This window comes from Ornithorhynchus anatinus, chromosome 15 (genome assembly GCF_004115215.2).
Source record: "Ornithorhynchus anatinus isolate Pmale09 chromosome 15, mOrnAna1.pri.v4, whole genome shotgun sequence".
NCBI classification, from domain to species: Eukaryota; Metazoa; Chordata; class Mammalia; order Monotremata; family Ornithorhynchidae; genus Ornithorhynchus; species Ornithorhynchus anatinus.
The window spans coordinates 20,876,767-20,896,087 of record NC_041742.1 but is presented as its reverse complement, the minus strand read 5'-3'; the positions used below and the strand labels follow the sequence as shown (position 1 = coordinate 20,896,087).

Genomic DNA, 19,321 nt, shown 5'->3' with positions numbered 1-19,321 from the left:
GATTATGAGCCCCATGAGGGACAGGATCTTGATCTGAGCCGATTACCATCTATCCACAGCGTCTGCACAGAGTAAGCCCTTGACAAACACCAATTATTATTAAAGCTTTCAGGAAGCTTTTTTCACAGATTTGAGGGCCATTACAAATACTACAAAAGAAAGAACTGCACGGCCTGAATTGAAACGACAGATCTTCCTATACAGTGGTCAAACTGTAGATGATATTTACTACCCAGAGACACAATCAACGGTTAATAGGCCAAAGAGAAAAATAATAATTCCAGGTTCACTTACAGTGCATTTTGCTGCATGAATTGTGCCGCATGAGAAACAAGATAAAGAATGAAAACCACAGTGAATATTTGAAAGTTTTCAAAGCCAATACTCGTAAGCACAATATTCTTCACATGCAATTAGACCCCACCACAGAATTGAGGTGGCTCCATAAATTATTGGGGGTTATCCAAGTTCCAAACTGCTGACTTGACTAAATGGGTAAAGAAGTATACCATGGCATACAGAGAATACCGGCTCTGACACTTGCCTCCCGGGTGATCTTGGGTAAGTCACTTAACTTCTCTAGGCCTCAGTTTCTTCATCTGTAAAATGGGGATCAAATACCTTTTCTCTCACCCCCTTAGACTGTGAGTCCCCGGTGGGACAAGGACTAATAATAATGTTGGGATTTGTTAAACGCTTACTATGTGCAGAGCACTGTTCTAGGCGCTGGCGTAGACACAAGGGAATGAGGTTGTCCCACGTGGGGCTCACAGTCTTAATCCCCATTTTAAAGATGAGATTACTGAGGCACAGAGAAGTTTAAGTGACTTGCCCACAGTCCCACAGCTGACAAGTGGCAGAGTTGGGATTCGAACCCATGACCTCTGACTCCAAAGCCCGTGCTCTTTCCACTGAGCCACGCTACTTCTCTGACTAATAATAACGATGGACTATGTGTCAAGCGCTGTTCTAAGCGCTGGGATAGATAACCGGTTAATGAGGTTGTCCCATGTGGGGCTCACCGTCTCAATCCCCATTTGACAGATGAGGTAACCAAGGAACAGAGAAGTTCAGTGACTTGCCCAAAGTTACACAGCAGACAAATGCGGAGCTAGGATTAGAACCCATGTCCTCTGACTCCCAAGCCCATGCTCTTGCCACTAGGCCACGCTGCTATGAATGATCTGTCGTATCTATCCCAGCGTTCAGCAGAAGGTCTGGCACATAGTAAATGCTTAAGAAATACCACATTGTAGCTATTATCATCATTACTATTATCACTTAGAGGAGAATTTTAACAGGCAAAGACAGATTGGGGGGAGGGGAAGAGAAAGGGTGATATTCTAAACAAAATCATTATTACGAGAGTCTTCTTGCAGGTTTGAGGAGAGTAAAGTATATGCTGAATGCTTGTTTCCCAGACTTCACAGTTCCTTGCTTTCCCAAATACTCAACCCGGTCAATCTGTTGCACGCGTTTTTAAATTGTTGTGGAAAATTTTGGTGGAAAACTGAAAGAAACATGGTCTATGCTCACCTGGGTCCTGAGCCACAAGATGGCAGTAACACAACGTAACAAAAAACCAGCTATGCTTGCAACATTCTCACCGAAGTGTGGAAAGCGCAAACAGCAGCAAATTGTAAAATCAAGTGGGCAGGGGGTGAAAAAAAAATAGAATTTGCACCACTTGACTTCAGGTTGATGTTTGAACTACTGTGGTGTTTCATACCATTCTTTTCAAAGGCCGTGACAGCAACTACGAGGGCAAAGTGCCATGGAAAAAAAAGCCAAAGGAATGCTTGCTGGTAGCTTTTCTTTCTTTACTTTGTTTTAAAATGAAAGAACAGGGTGTTGACGTATTTTGGAAGGAAGAATGAAGCCAAATTACTTCCTTATCAGAACTAAAATGGAAGCTTCAATATAAATATTTCACAGAGGTATTATTTCCTTTTTTTGTCATGTATGGAGTGTGCATATATTATATATATTTCTTATACATAATATATACCTATGTCATAGACATAGGGTATATGTGTTTGAGGTGAGGGCAAACCTCACAGTAAGCACTCAATAAATACCATGGATTGATGAATTAAAATTTCCCACCAGAAATGCTCAGCTAGTGCAGTTTTGGCCTGAGCTATTGCTCAAAGCTTCACAAGCTCACAGGGCTACCCTGGACTGCCCTTCCACATGTAAGCTGTTTATGCTAAATTATTTTAACATTGACTTTATCATTTTTAAAAAGTTACAGGCTAGGAACAAAACTCTGATTAAGTCACTGAAGCTTCCCATCAGGCGGAGTAAATATTTTCGGGCTAAGCCTGGATCAAATCAAGACGAAGGTGTGCATGAGGCTGCTTTAAAAACAAAATCATAAGGTGATAGTAGTAGTGGTATTTATTGAGTGTCCACGAGATGCAGTGCACTGAACCTTGTGTTGGGGAAGTAAGGAATAAAGAAATGATACATCCCCTGCCCACAACGAGCTGAAACTCACCCTGTACCTCAATGGTATGAATAACTTGGCCAGGAGATCATTGGCCAAATTGCTACTTGAACTTTTTGACCCGCTTCAGGTGTATGAGGCTGGGCAGAGAATCCGATGAGAAGATGCGACTGCCAGCTTCACGGCATATAGTCTGTGCTTCTAGGACTTCACGGTCTGCGCAGGACTGCCGCCTCACACGGGCCTCCGCTTTGGCTTCTGCCTCCATCTGATTATCGCCCCTTGCCAAGATGACTGAGGGCACCGGGCCCCATCCTCCCATTCCCCCCAGCCCCTGGACCCAAGGGATATATATACCGTGACTCACTTGGACGTGAGGAGAAAGTGATCCTCTGGGGGAAAGGCTCTCGGGCAACCGAGCAGAGGAGCTGCAGCCAAAGGGGAAGGTCGCTAAATGTGGCCTAATGGAGAGAGTCCCAACCTCCCTGGGTCACTTTCCCCCACTGTAAAAGAGGTATACAATAGACTGTGGGCTCCATGTGTTCAATCTCTTAAATACCTCTGGATCTACCTCAGCCCTTAGCAGCAGAGTTAGTGCTTAGTAAATGCCCTGATTATTATTACATGGTGCAACTGCCATCAAGAACATCATTAATGTTAAACCTTCCCAGGTAGACTGGTTTACAACCCAGATTTTGGTAGAGAATGATTTCCAAAAAAACCACATCTGCTCCATAGAAATGCATCCACTGTCACTTATTGCTTGTGTACAACCCACTTTATAAAACTGGCCCTTAAATAAGTGATCAGCCTCTCACTTAACCCAAGCATTCAGGACTTTAACAGGAGTAAGAATGAATCCAGTGGGCAGGGACAGAAACAAGAAAACTCTTTCATTAAGCCAATCCTTTCTCTACAGACTGTTGCCAATCTGTTGTTTTTTTTCCCTTGAGCTGAGCAAGGTGGGAAGGGCAGAAGGTTCAGTTGCACACAGGGGATGTGGAATTAGTGTTCTTTAAGGATTTGGAGGTTGACTTGGTGTTTTGTTTTTTTTTTTAAATAGAACCCATGTCCTACTGCTCCTAGTTACGGCCCATAGGCCCCCCGCAAAGTGGAAACATTTTCAGAAGGAAAAGAATCACTCCAGTGAAAATATATATCCAAGTGGTGATATTCTTCAGTGATTTTCCAGATTTGCAGGCAGGGGAATTTGATTATTAACCAATGTTTGTGTAAGCTAATGAAGACTATTTTGCATCATTAAATTGTTTGATACTCTACTGTTTCTTGAGAAACAGAAATGGTCAAATTTAGAGGGGGGAAGGAACTCCAAAAGTATGTGACCTAAGGGAGAGAGGACAGCCTGGGAGTCAGAAGGACCAGGGTTCTAATCCCAGCTCTGCCACTTGTCTGCTGTGTGACTTCAGGCAAGTCACTTTAACTTCTCTACGCCTCAGTTACCTCATCTGTAAAATGATGATTGAGGCTTTAAGGTCCCAGGTAGGACAAGGACTGTGTCCAACATGATTACCTTGTAGCTACCCCAGCGCTTAGAACAGTGTCTGGCACACAGTAAGTAATTAAATACCATTTGAAAAAAAAAAAACGCCACCCCTAAATGCATATCAAGAATCACTTTTCCAGTATTCTTGGACGGAAAACTGGAGAGTGCAAACAGGACATGCCACTTAGCTGCTGTAAGGGCAAATATATTACAGTCATATTACCGAAATGAAAAGAATAGGCTTTTTTCTAAAAGAGCAACACCAATATACCTGAGGAGTAATAACACCAATGTATTATCTGCCCCAAAACAACTTCCTTTTCCAATGTGCACAGGGCTCCCACCCGCCCACCCCCGATGAAGCCTGTAAGCCCGTCGCGGGCAGGGATTGTCTCTCTTCATTGCTATATTGTACTTTCCAAGCTCCTAATACAGTGCTCTGCACACAGTAAGCGCTCATTAAATGTGATTGAATGAATGAACGAATGGCATTCCCACGAGAACTTACTTCCTCCAGGCTGGAGGCCGGTCAGCTGTGCTCCTCTTTCACGTGGCCCTTCGCCGTCCCCGGGGTAGTTGAGAGGCTGAGACGAAGCCCCTCCTGGCGTGTCTTCGTCGCCCAGAGCCGAGGCCTGCACTCGGAGCATTTCTAGTGTGCCGAGGCCGACCACCTCGAACCCATCCGCCATCGGTGCCAGCGGAGAATCCCGGGAAGCAGAAAGGAAAGGCGTGTCCAATGGGGAGCTTGGCGGGGAGAGCGAAGACAGGGACGACCGAGAAGACAAAGAAGCTAGGGACTGGGGGGTGTCCAGTGACCGCCGCTGTTTAGTGAAGTTCGTGTGGCTGGTGGAATCGAAGAAAGGTGTTTCTTTTCCAAGCGAATCGAACGGAACTAGATCGAAACGCAGATGCTGTCCGTACTCGGGGTCTGATTTTTCATACTGGGGCAGGCCGTAGATGTCCGTGAAGCTGATGGAGCTTAGAGAACCCCTGCTGGACGCCAGGGACCCCCGACTGGATGCCAAGGAACCCCTGCTGCTCCCAGAGGAGACCGTGAGAGTGCTGGCGGACAGACTGAAACAGGAACCAGACATGCAGCTTTTGAGTGACATTTCTGAGACCCGGACGACGTTCCACATTTTCCCACCGCCATAAAAATCACACCTACTCTGGTGAGAGATGAGAACCAACTAAACATCTGATTTTGACCTGATGGATGGTGTTCTCAACAGCTATGTCATCCATCTTGTATTTTTGAGGTTTACACTGGCAGATGAGCCATTACAAATGCTTAAACTGCATCCCCCCTCTATTTCCGGGGCGGGGGTTTGATTTCTTGGGGGGCAAAAATGATCAATCTCCTCCTGCCCTACATAATATCTTCGTTTTTTTTCCCCATCATCATTCTTCTTTCTAAACTGCAACTTTAAGGCACTCAACAAGCTCCCACCCTCCTACCTTACCTAGCTGATCTCCTACAACCCAACCCAACCTGTACATTTCGCTCCCCTAGCACCAACCAACCAACCTCTGTCCCTTGACCTTGCCTATCCTGCCGCAGCGACCCCTTACCCCCACCCTCCCCTCTAGCCTCCAATTCCCTCCACCGTCCAAGCCGATAGTCTACTACTCTCCCCACTTTCAAAACACTCCTAAAAATGCATCTCCTCCAAGAGGCCTTCCCTGACTAAGCCCTCATTTCTTCTATCGGTCCTCCCCTCGGCATTGCCTATGGCACTGGCTCTGTGACCCTTTAAGTGCTCTGAGACTCCAGCCCCTCAGCAGTGATGTACGTATCCTTATATACCATGATTTCCTTTATCTTTAATTTATTGTAATGTCAGTCTCCCCCTTTAGACTGTAAATCCTTGTGGGCAGGGAACCTATTTACCAACTTGATTCTGCGAACCCACTGTGGGCAGGGGTTGTCTCTCTTTATTTGCTGTATTGTACTTTCCAAGCACTTAGTATAATGCTCTGAACACAGCACGCACTCAATAAATACAATCGAACAAAGTCTACTTTCCCAAGTGCTCAGAACAGTGTTCTGCCCACAGCAAGTGCTCAAAAAATGCCACTGACTGATGGGTTTGATTAGAAGCATATTCCTCCTCTTGCTTCCTCTACCGTGATAGTCCCGAAGTGAAGTCTGTTTTATGAGAAACACTTGGGCTAAAATGGAGACCTGGAAGCCAACCTATTAGTAGTAGTAGTAGTAGTAGTAGTAGTAATGAGAAGCAGCGGGGCCTAGTGGAAAGAGCACGGGCTTGGGAGTCAGAGGACTTGGGTTCTAATTCTGGCTCCGCCACTTCGCTGCTGTGTGACCTTCGGCAAGTTGCTTAACTTCTCTTTGTCTCATTTACCTCATCTGTAAAATGGGAATTAAGACTCAGTCCCACCCACATAGGACAACCTGATAACCTTATATCTACCCCAGCACTTGGAACAGTGCTTGGCACATAGTAAGCACTTGACAAATTCCATTATTATTATTATTATTATTATTATAGCATTTATTGAGCACTTTCTCTGTGCAAAGCACTGGAAGAAAATACCCCAGTGGGAAGCAGACATGGACCCTGCCGCTCAGAGGGCTTACATCTTCTTCATTTTATGAGAAAGACCCAGAGGCAGAGCAACTGTGAAGATGAGGTGCCAGAGAAGCCCTGGCAATGCACAAAAAGGTGAAAGGATTTAAAACACTTCCCTATCTTCGATTCCACTTCTGGAATTCAAGCTAAGGAATCTACTGGGTGTCAAATAGGTCACCCAAATCTCATTTTTTCCTACCACAACAAGTGAAAGCGGAACATTGATCGGACTTATTTAGATTGTGGGAGAGAGATTTCAACACTCCTGATTCCTTATTAATGCTAGACTATGCTCGTTGTGGGCAGGGAAGGTCACTGTTTCAGCATTGTCTTGGACTTTCCCAAGCGCTCAGTACAGTGCTCTGCACATAGTTAGCGCTTAATATGACTGACTGAACAAATAAATCCCCTTGAATAGGCCTGCACACATTTCTCCACTGAAAATGTATTTGGGTTGCTTCTGGAGTTCCATAAAAGCAATTCAGTGGGATTTCGGTATTTGATGAAACCCTGTAATGATTTAGAAATGTAAGAGATCATGGCCAGATTATGAAACACACATAGTTCCTCTATAGAGTAACCATATACTTGGGGAGGATTTTTCATGGGGGGAAATTACTTTATCAATTTATTTACAAGTGGCTGTATTCATCAAACTAGTCTGAGAGTCACATTCATTTACTCTAGGAGGGAACACAAAAACCCCAATGGGATTGAAGCAATTTTCATCTAGGGAGTTACAGGCCTGCTTGAATCTTGACGTCTCATGATCAACTGCACTTTCTTTCCCAGAGAAAATATGGCTCATTTGAAAACAAGTTCATCATATTACAATATGTTTATATAAAGAAAGTGAAACATTAGTATCTCTACGCTAGTGACATAATCCATCGAATATATGTATCACACAACTACAAGTCCTTTTCCGTTGAAATGAAGTTTGGTATCAAACACTCCTAAAAGAAAATGCTTCAGTTAGCAACTGGTGTTATGCACTGAGGTAAATTAAAATTACAGTGGTGTGTAGAAGTTAAAAACAGATCCCTAAGCTCTACTCTGAATTTTTTGGCATCTCGTATAAAGCAGTTCAGATTTGCCAACAAGCCGTTTCTTTTATTTTGTAGCTAGATAACATGCCAGATTCAAATATATGTCAACATACATGTACATATGTGTATATATGTGCATATTTATATACAGATATATATATATATATATATCGATGTATATATTCTAAATCTGAAAATGTTTATCTAACAGTAATATCCTTAGCAATGTATATTTACATGCAGGCTAGTATACTGGCCATCCTGTGAATGTACTGCCTGGTAGAAAAATGCATTTCTTCTCAAATTCTCAGTTACAAGTGAAATTTATTTTAAACTGTATTTGCAAACCCTTTCCATTTTATTTTTTATTTACTATTGATTTTGAAATTCATTCAATCGTATTTATTGAGCGCTTACTGAGTGCATAGCACTGTACTAAGCGCTTGAGTAATTATGGTGTTTGTTAAATGCTTACTAACTCACCTGTGCCGGGCAGCAACGGCATGGGGGGAGGAGTCAAGGGCAGAGACTCTAGTTGATTGCACGGAAAGAGGCAATGGTAAACCACTTCTGGATTTATACGAAGCAAAATGTATGGGTACACTACCAGAACGAATGTGGATGGAAATGGTGCGTTCGGGGAGAGATGTGTCAATGGTGTCGCTACGGGTCGGACATGACTCGACAGCATAAAACCACAACAACATGTGCCTGGCACTGTTCCAAGCACTGGGTCAGACACAAGCTAATCAGGTTGTCCCACGTGGGGCTCACAGTCTTCATCCCCCTTTTACAGATGAGGTAACTTAGGCACAGAGAAATGAAGCGCCTTGACCAAGGTCGCACGGCAGACAAGTGGCAGAGCCAGAATTAGACCCCACACCTACTGACTCGCAAGCCCGTGCTCTTGCCCCTGAGCCATACAGACTCAATTCTATGTGGACTTTCAGGGGCCTGGGAATGGGGGGCCAGAGGGCCTGGGTTCTAATCCCAGCTCTGCCACTTGCCCGCTACGTGACGTTGGTTGGACAAGTCACTAAACGACACTGTGCCTCGGTTTCTTCAACTATAAAATGGAAAATCTCTACCTGCTGTCTCTTGCATTTAGACTGTTTTCACCCTGCCTTTCTTGTTATCTACCTCAGCACTTTCTGCACTACTTGGCGCATAATAAACACCTAACCAATAGCATATTTATTATCCTCACTGCTTAAATTCAAAAATAGTCATGATCCAAGTTCCAGCATCAGAAAATTAATTTAGTTCCTCAGAGAAGCACAGAGAAGAAGTTCAATACACCTGGATTTTGTCCAAGAAAAAGAACCTCACCTTTTTAACTGGGACTGTAGGTAGGAAGTTAAGCGGGTAGCTTCTTCTAGCTGCATGAGAAGACAATTTCTCTTTTCTTGAAGCAGAATCCTGCAATTTAAAAATTTAGAAAATATGCTTTATGCACTACAAGCGGTTGTGATAAATATAAATTCCACCCCACAATTTTAAATTGAAATCCTAAAATGCAATTAATGTAACTTGGAATTTGCCTGGATTTGCAGTCAAGAACACTGAGGTGTAATCTTTTCTCTGTCACTAATTTCTTCCCTTAGAGAGTGGAAGCATCTTCAGGGTAAAGAGCATATCTTCTGCCTCTTTGGTATCCTCCCGACTGCATTGTACAGTGATCGGCACACGAGAGGCATTCCCTAAATGCTCCTGATCACTGACACCATCAGACTGTTGAAGTTCCAGCTATCTGTCTGTAGAGTGAAAACTGCCAAGCACCTCCCATACGGTGGAGTAAACAGTGATTACTTTATAGAGAAACTGGAAAGGTCAATAATGAAAGATGTCACATTGTGTCCACTCTCAAGACCAAGTTTACATGTCCCTTAAAGCTTTCCACAGAAGCCATTTAGAATATGGTCAGAGGAAGCCCTGGCTGGGTCTAACCTCACTTCGGGCGAGAGTCCCGTGTGTGCATGTGGTTCCCTGTTTGCTGGGGTTTGTGGTCAGTTCTTTGGTGCTCATGAGGTGATGACAGGTCTGCCAGCTGGAAGGGCCACCCCTCTCTCCCGTGGCTGGTGGAAGCCCAAAGTCAACTCAAACAGGACCTCCTCACTGGAAAAGCTTCAACTCTGCTTTTTCTATTGCTCCAGAAAGGCCTCAAATCACTGAACACTGCAGTTTGGACAGCCGAATTTCACCAGAGGAGAAATTAGTCATTTTCGAACACTCTGAACCCAACCTGAGGGATCACTATTTGTGATGGAAGTCAAAAAGTGAGATGCTCAAGTACTTGCAAATCAACGTATCACAGTCCGCCAACTGATTCAGTATTTGGGAACTTTGGTATTTCCTACACTAACGATAGGCTAAAGATCAGTTTCCATTTCTAATATCCAATGGGAAAACAGAAATAACATAGTCTATCTTGAAAGAAGGTGGTATCATTAGGTCTGGCAACCCAAGACAATAAATATACCAGGCACCCCTAGTCATTCCAAACCCGAATTCCACCTGGCTCTGTGGCTTTTTTAAGGTCCAGAAACCCAAAGAAATTGGCATGAGGAACAAAATCTGAGATCTGAGTGGAGGATGGCCAGTTAGGGCAGCTTATGTGGGGCAAGATATGCACTGCCTCTCCAGCCTCCCTCCAAATGAAGGGTGGTAACAATCGAAAAGACCTATAAAGTGATGAGCAATTAATCAGGGAAGGCTTCCTGGGAGTAATGTGTTTTCAGAAGGGTTTTGAAGATGGGGACAGTTGTGAATGGCCAGATATGAAGGGGGAGGGAGTCCCAGACATAGGGTGGGTGGGCAGGACTGAGGGGAAGGTGTGAGAGATGTGAACATGTTACTTAATTTTTCTGTACCTCAGTTTTCTCAGCTATAAACCACAAAAACCAAACCTTTCTCTTCCTATTGCCCAGGGAATAATACTATGAGGGAAAAATGAAGTAAATGAGAAATGGCTGGGTGTAATAATAATGATGGTATTTGTTAAGCGCTTACTATGTGCAGAGCACTCTTCTAAGCGCTGGGGTAGACACAGGGGAATCAGGTTGTCCCATGTGGGGCTCACAGTCTTCATCCCCATTTTACAGATGAGGTTACTGAGGCACAGACAAGTGAAGCGACTTGCCCACAGTCACACAGCTGGCAAGTGGCAGAGCTGGGATTTGAACTCATGACCTCTGACTCCAAAGCCCGGGCTCTTTTCACTGAGACACGCGAAATGAAAATGATGTATAAATTCATCAACTGATCTATATACATGGAGGAAAAAAGTACTAGATCTACAAAAGAGAGCATGAGCCAAGAAGCTGTAGAGAGAGCCGTAGCACTGCACGGTTGGCTGGTGGTCGTAGTTCCACAGAGAGGCTACTAAAGCAGCGTGGCCTAGTGGAAAGAGCCCGGGCCTGGAAGTCAGAGGACCTGGACTCTTATCCCAGTTCTATCAAGGGTCTGCTGAGTGACCTCGGGTAAGTCACTCAACTTCTCTGTGCCTCATCTGCAAAAGGGGATTCATAAACCAGTTCTCCTTCCTACTTAGACTGTGAACCCCACATGGGATCTGATTATTTTGTCTCTACCCCAGCTCTGAGTACAATGTTTGCCACAGAATAAGTGCTTAACAAATACCACAAGTGTTGTTAAAGCTCACTCGGTTTTCTGGTTCCCACTCTGTGCCTGGTCTAGTGAGAACATCAGCAGTGTAGGAGTCAGAGTCTATTCCCAGGTCCACCGCTAGCCTACTGGGTGACTTCTAACAAATTCGTCAATCAATCGCATTCACTGAACAACTACTGTGTGCAAGGCATGGTACTAAGTGTTTGGGGGAGAACAACTCTGTCAGTAGCTATGGGCTCTGCAATCAAGAAATTTACAGTCTAGTCAGACTTTAAAATAAGTTACAGATAGGAGGAAGGGATAGAGTATGGAAGATGTGTAGGTAAGGGCTATGGGATGCTGTGAATAATTCAGTATTGAATGTGCCACCAAAGTGGCATATGAGGACCTATAAAGTGATGAGCAATTAATCAGCGAAGGCTTCCTGGGAGTTATGTGTTTTCAGAAGGGTTTTGAAGATGGGGACAGTTGTGAATGGCCAGATATGAAGGAGGAGGGTGTCCCAGACATAGGGTGGGTGGGGATGACCGAGGGGAAGGTGTGAGAGATGTGAAAATGTTAATTTTTCTGTACCTCAGTTTCCTCAGCTGTAAACCATAAAAACCAAACCTTTCTTTTCCTATTGCCCAGGGAATAATACTATGAGGGAAAAATGAAGTAAATGAGAAATGTCTGGGTGAAATGAAAATGATGTATAAATTCATCAACTGATCTATATACATGGAGGAAAAAAGTACTAGATCAGAGAGTTAACAGTTTAAAAAAAAACCTCAGAACCAATGGGCTCTATAAATAGGAGAAGATATTAGCACTCTCAGCCTGGGATGATGAGAGTAATACTCCAGCTCCAAATTCCATGATCTATGTTCAGAAACTATTCTATGATGTCTCCTCAGACGGACTATGGAATCATCTTAGTCAAAACAACATATGCTCCACACATTACAGAGCACCAGAATACCCAAAAGAGAAATTTATTAAAAACATGTTTGACTTCTACAAAACTCAATTCAAAAGGCTTATGTCCAGAGCCAGCCTATAAATCAGTGTATTTTTAAAAAAAGATTAGATTTTGTCTAGCAGAGCTGAATTGTCTGCAGGTGAAATTATAAAGTTGGGGCAATAATCTACTGCTTAAAACAAAACAAACAAAAGCCCTAGACTTGCAAGTGGAAAAATGTTTGGGTTATTTTTAGCACATATCCATTGAGCTGTCCAAAATGATAGAATTAGCCACATAATCGCTCAGCCCCACTCCTTTTTGTCTATGGACTCTCGGTCAATCTTTAAGAACTGATTGCCAACTCTTTGGGGTTAGATGTCGCGTCTCCTAACTCTGTTGAACTTTCTCAAAAGTTTAGTGTGCTGCTCAGTATAGCGCAAAGTGCTCCACAAAGACTACTGATTGATCGATTCATCTTTTAAGAGTCTAAGGAACCAAAGACCGAAGGAAAGGACAATCAAGACTCCAGAATTGAAGATAGATTTCTAAACCCCAATCCTTGGATGTCTTCGACTGTCGAGCACCTTATGGATTCTTTCCAAATTAATGCCCCCAAACTGCAAATGAAAACTCAAAAGTGAGTTTCAAGAATTAACTCCAATCATAGTAAACGATAATACTAATGATAATAATTGTGGTGTTTCTTAAGAGTTGACTAAATGCCGAGCACTGTTCTAAGTGCCGGGATAGATACAAGATCATCAAGTAAGACCCAGTCACCATCCCACATGGGGTTTACCGTCTAAGTAGGAGGGAGAACAGGTATTTTATCACCATTTGACAGATGAGGAAATGCCCATTTTTCAGATGAAGCCCAGAGAGATAAAGTGATTACCCAAGATCACCAGTTAAACTGGTAGTTGGCACAGAATTGGTACCCTGGTCCTCTGACTCCTAGTCCAGTGCTCTTTACACTAGACCACACTGATTCCCTTTGTAACCGGAAAAGAAATGGATGAGAATGCAGGCTCTCAGCTTTCTTTCTTTCTCTCTTTTCCTTGATTTGCTCTTTTCCATTATTCTCCAGCTACCGCTTGCCCTTGATGCCTTGTTTTTCCTCCCGCTCTCATCCCTTCCATGAAAGTCACTCTTGGGCCTCCTCTTTTATGGTATATTAAGCACTTACTATGCGTCTGCCACCCTTCTAAACGCTAGGCTAGACACAAGGCAAACGGATCCCACATGGGACTCACAATCTTAACCTCATTTTTCAGATGAGGCCACAGAAGTTAAGAGACTTGCCCAAGGTCACAGAGCAGACAAGTGGCAGAGTAGGGATTAGAAGCCAAGCCTTTCCAAATCCCAGGCCCGTGCTCTAGCCACTAGACCCCAGTGCTTCACTGGCCCCTCTTTCCTTGCACTGGCAACCCAGCCGGTCTCCCTCCCTTCCTCGGAGCCCTGTGACTGAGCTCCCAACTTAGCTCAAACCCGCTCAGTGAGCATTCTTTCGGTCTCCTTCCCCGCCCTTCCTCTCTGCTGCCCATGCTTGGGTTTTGTGTGCCAGACCAAGGTGACAACTATTTTATATCTACTCTTTACCCACTTTGTGCCTCGTAGAACATATTAAGAAAATTTTATTTGGAAAAGAGAAAGAGGCTGATTTTGAGGCTTCGAAAACTAGATTCGGCAGGAACAGTAGGAAAGGACCTCTTGGAAAGCAGATTTTGCAAATTAGGAGAAATAGCAGCATAGCCCAGTGGAAAGATCATGATGCATCAATCAATCACTTGTATCACTTGTATTTACTGCGCACTTACTGGGTTCGGACTACTGCACTAAGCGCTTGGTAGAGTACAGCAATATAACAGACACAATCAATCCCCACAATGAGCTTAGGGTCTAGAGGGGGAGCCTCAGAAGCAGCAGACCTGGGTTCTAATCCCGGCCACGCCACTTTCCTCTCCTTCACTTCACTGCCTCAGTCTCCCCATACTTGTTCCCAGCCTTCTTCGTAGACGGTGAGCCCCACATAATAATAATAGTGCATTTGTTAACTGCTCATTATGTGCCAGGCACCGTTCTAAACACTGGGGAAGGTACAAGATAATCGGGTGGGATCCAGTCCCTGTCTCACATTGGGCTCACAGTCTTAATTCCCATTTTCCAGTTGAGGGAACTGAGGCATATGGAAGTTAAGTGACTCTTCCAAGGTCACAGAGGAGACAAATGGCAGAGACGGGATTAGAACCCAGGTCCTTCTGACTCCCAGGCCCATGCTGTATCTTTCCACTAGGCCCAAGCTGCTTCTAGGACACTGACTAGAGGACAGGGGCCATCTCTGGTCTGCTTACCTTGTATCTACCCCTTAAGATAGAATCTGCTTATCTTGTATCTGCCAAGCTAAGTACAGTGCTTGGCAGAGAGTAAGTACTTAATTACCACAACATCGATGATGATAATAATGATTATTAGCATTGCTGTGCTGTGACTTCTCAGTCCTATTGTTGTGAGAAGACAGTGCCAGAAACTGGAACCCAATTCCGCTCTGCCATGTAAGGACACAATGCCTGTACATTTTCAAGGTTATAAAACACCTAGCCGAATTACGGTGACAAAAATGCCATTCAACTGCAAGTTAACCCGTTGCCCAAGGAAACAATTCACAAAAGTCTCAAACCTTTCTGTGGCTCCATGGGCAGAACATGCTCGAGCCCGCTGAATCTCCTCCTCCAAACGCCGCTTTTCCTCCTCCAACCGGGCAATATCTTCTGGAGAACGTCTCTGCTGGCTGATGAGCTGCAGTTCCTGCAGGAGGGCTTCCTTCTCTTTAATGAGCTGGAGTCGATCCCTGTCTGCCTCCGCCATCCCTGGCCAAGACTCGTTTTCCAGCAAGGCCAGCTGCTGCTGTGTATTAGACACCCTTTAGAGAGAGAGCGAGAGAGGAAACGCAGCAATAAATGACACGTGTCATATTCAAATGACCGGTTCCAAACCCTGTCGATAAGGCCAAGGACCCAAATCTACCGGGAAGCCTCACCGGACAAATATTGATGCTGGATAACTCCATGGATAACTCCATGGGCCCGATGGGAAGGAAACAGCCCCAAGGCCGAACGACTATGAAAGCTAGAAGACGGGCTCATTTGCACAAATTCTCCTCATCCTGTAGACAGGAGGCTGTAGGAGATTCACAGTTTCCACATGCAAATTAACCAGAGAATTCAGACATCGAGAATACACTTCAGCTCCGATCATCTGGAAATTTCAGGGAGAGAAGTTTGTGGGACAAGAATATAAAGACATTTCTGTCACAGTAAGCAGCAGGGCTTAGTGGAAAAAGCACGGGCTTGGGAGTCAGAGGTCACAGGTTCTAATCCTGGCTCCGCCACCTGTCAGCTGTATGACTGTGGGCAAGTCACTTCACTTCTGTCTCAGTTCCCTCATCTGTAAAATGGGGATTAAGACTGTGAGCCTCTCGTGGGACAACCTGATTACCTTGTATGTACCCCAGTGCTTAGAACAGTGCTCGGCACATAGTAAGCGCTTAACAAATACCAACATTATTATTATTATTATTATCATTATTATTAGACTGCTTGGCTTGCAGAACTTTCTGACCAGATCAAAAGCAGCGTGGCCTAATGGAAGGAGCAAGGGCCTGGAAGTCACAGGACCTCTGTTCTGATCCCAGCTCTGCCACTTACCCTTTGGGTGACCTTGGGCAGATCACTTCATTACTTTGGGCCTCAGTTTCCTCATCTATATCTCCTCTCTCTCCTACCCAGACTGTGAGCCCCATGTGGGACAGGGACCGGGTCCCACCCGATAAACTCCTATATACCCCAACGCCTAGAAGAGTGCTGCTGGACATATAGTAAGCCCCTAACGAACACTATAATCATCATACTCCATTTACTTAAAATCATTTAAATACTCTTCACAACCCTCCTCCCTCAATATGGTTTAAGGATTCCCTTCATTAAGAGAAGAAGCATGGCCTAGTGGAGAGATCAAGGACCTGGGAGTCAGAGGCTTCTAATCCTGGCTCTGCTTCTTGCCTGCTGAATGACAAGTCACTTATCTTCTCGGTACCTCAGTTACTCATCTGTACAATGTGAATTAAATCTTCCTCCCTCCAACAGACTGTGAGCCCCATATTGGACGGGATATTGGACATTGTACTAAGCACTGGTTAGATACAAGACAGAGGCACAGAGAAGTGAAGGGTCTTGCCCAAGGTCACACAGCAGACAGGTGATGGAGCCAAAATCAGAATGCAGGTCCCTCTGACACCCAGGCCCACGGGCTATCCCCTAGGCCAGGCTGCCTGGGACTTAAAAGTACCATTTTTTTTAAAATGGATTTTTATAATGATATGTGTTAAGCACTTACTATGTGCCAAGCACCATACTAAGCGCTGGAGTGGATACAAGCTAATTAGGTTGAACACTTTCATGGCCCATGGGGGATTCACAGTCTTGATTCCTATTTTACAAATGAGGTAACATGGAAGGAGAAGTGAATTGACTTGCCTAGGGACAGCAGACATGTGGAGGAGCTGGAATTGGAACCAAAGTCCCCCGATACCCTCTCCTATCCCCGGCAAAACAACCCACACCCCCACACCCGTCGCATCTCGTGTCCAACCTCTTTCCACTAGGCCTCGCTGCTCTACTCAAACAGGCTCATGTTACTGGAGAACATTCCCTAATCCCCTACCCATGTTCTGGCCAAAAGGCACACTGAAAACACGTGTTATGGCAACTGGGTCCAGTGTTATCTTCCCTATTAAAACACTCAATTCATTATTCAGAAATTCAGAAACCCATTTTAATGATTTTTTTTGAATACAAAAATAGCACTACAAACAAATCCTGTGACACAGCACTGAAAACTCTGAACAACACTGGCCTTCTGTTTAGCAAATGGGCTTTAGTTGCTGTTATAATCCAATTCTATTTTCTCAGTATGATGTCCTACAGTAACTAGCTTTTAGATTTCCACGTGGTACAGTACAAAGCTCATTTGCCCATACCAGTTATCTCTGTGGTCACATTCTTCATTTATCATGCATTCCTTCCCCTAAGCTTGCTAGCACGTCTATAGAGCTTTTTGTCCATTGAATGTGTTTGTGAGCTCCTTCTTGCTTGGTTCTACTGAACCTGCTGAGTGGGGGCTGGAATTTGCTGTTCTCTATAAAAACTTAGAAAATGGAACAATTCTCCAATTGGGCAGAAAATAATGGCCAACTATTTTACTGCCACATTTACTGGTTTAATAGAACACAGTCTTAATTTTCCTGCATTTCCTAGGATTCTTACTTCACATACAAATGACCCTGGGAGACAGAAGTAGAATAATATAGAACACACTGGTGATACACTGGTGTTAACAATTCTGTCCCTGGTAATTCCATAGAGCTGAATCCACTTGCTCCCTAAAATATGGAAGAAACAAATGTGGCAGACAATGAATATGCTTGGGTCCTAAGTATAAATAATAGAGTAAATTTCTGTACCCAGATTTTTCAGCCAGCACTCAGGTAGAACCTTTGGGTACTACCATATCCTGCAGTTAGTCATATATTCCAATTATTCAAATTGTACATATAGCGACAGAGAACCTAAATGTCTCGAGAGTTTAAACTTGTTTCCGAGTGTTAAACAGGTCAGGCACATTAATGCTTTCATAGCACTTACGGCCCTATATTGCATTACAGAGGCAATAAACAGGCATTGGAAGAACTGATCTCACGGAGAAATTCTAAATATCAGAGCTACACAACCTGCTCACATATTTTGCTGCTTTATATTTATTTTTCTAATGGATAACTTATGGAAATAACTGTGAAGATGAGAGTTTTATGAAATGTCCACTACCTCATGGCCTAGTGAAATGAGCTTATCCCTGAGCTTGGCCCTGGGAGTTAGAGGACCAGATCCCAAGGTTACCACCTGCCTACTTTTATGACACTGGACAAGTCACTTAACTTCTCTGCTTCAGAGTGTCTCTTTCTTTCTCTGTAGAATGGGGATTAAATACCTGGCCTCCCTCCCCAGTGGTCCATGAGCCCCAGTGTGGGACAGGGCTTATGTCCATCCGAATTATCTTTTACCTACCCCAGCACTTAGTACAGTGTTTGACACACGCTAAATGCTTAACAAATACTACAATTATTAATATTATTATTACTTATATTTTTGCTAAAACCTGCCTTTCTCCAAGGCCTCTGATTTTGATGAGTATTAAGGCTCAGCTGTTCTCTCTAATCCAAGGTCCTTCCAAATACCGGATACACATCAAAAGTCTATACATTGTAGGGCACACTTTCATCTTTCATATTTACAGTAAGGGCTTGAATGTCTTTCCCCCACTTACGGACTGCTGCAGGTTACGGGCTGCTGATGAAACAAGGACTGAGAGGCAATACGGTAACCAGGTCCATATTTCAGCAAAAAAAGCAACTTTTAAGTGGTGTCAGGAAGAATTCCAAGTTAAGACACATGGTTAGAGCAAAAGAGGCTTGGGGTCCCCAAAATAGCAGATTACTCTGGCAAGGTCCAAAAACAATTTTAAAATTACAACTTCCGTGATGATAGAAAAAAAAAATCATTCTTGTTTTCACGTTACTTTATAGGAACTCCTGTGTCAAAGTCTATGAATCAAGCTTATGTTTGCAAAAGTACCAAGGTAAGACCTTCTAATGGCTACCTGGATCACTGAACTTAAACTAGAAGTGAAATAGAACAGACAGGGTGTCTACATCATAAACTCCCATTTTATTTATCACTCTTTGGCATCTGATATTCTTAGCTAAGGATTTCATAAGACAACAGCAATATCGATAGGGAATACGAGGCAAACTGTTTTAGTCTTGTGGAAAAACCAGTCCTCTATATTCATTCAAAAAGGCAAAGAGGATTTCATTCTGTGAATAATACTTATTCATACATTGAACTTCTCAGAGATCAGGAAAAAAAAGCAAGCGTGGGCATTTTATCTCTCTTTCCTCACTTCCTCTGTAACCCGAGTACTTTTTCAACTTGAAACTGACCATCTCACTTTTGTCAACACTTAGAGGTTCACTGGGGTGACTTGGAACTGGGCACCAAATTGCACAATTCAGAACACACCTATATGTTCAGGGGGAGGTGTTGG

At 43.8% G+C, this 19,321-nt stretch overlaps 1 protein-coding gene across 1 annotated transcript in view; it reads right to left on the bottom strand.

Annotated features, from left to right (window-relative positions):
• Positions 1 to 19,321, bottom strand: part of WWC3 (WWC family member 3) — a 124,565-nt gene that overhangs the window by 22,312 nt on the left and 82,932 nt on the right. Inside the window, exons 9-11 of the mRNA XM_029079815.2 lie at positions 14,841 to 15,083; positions 8,923 to 9,012; positions 4,462 to 5,027 (exon numbers count right to left, since the gene is read on the bottom strand). Of these exons, the coding sequence (XP_028935648.1) occupies positions 4,462 to 5,027; positions 8,923 to 9,012; positions 14,841 to 15,083 (899 nt within the window). The remainder of the gene's footprint in view (positions 1 to 4,461; positions 5,028 to 8,922; positions 9,013 to 14,840; positions 15,084 to 19,321) is intronic.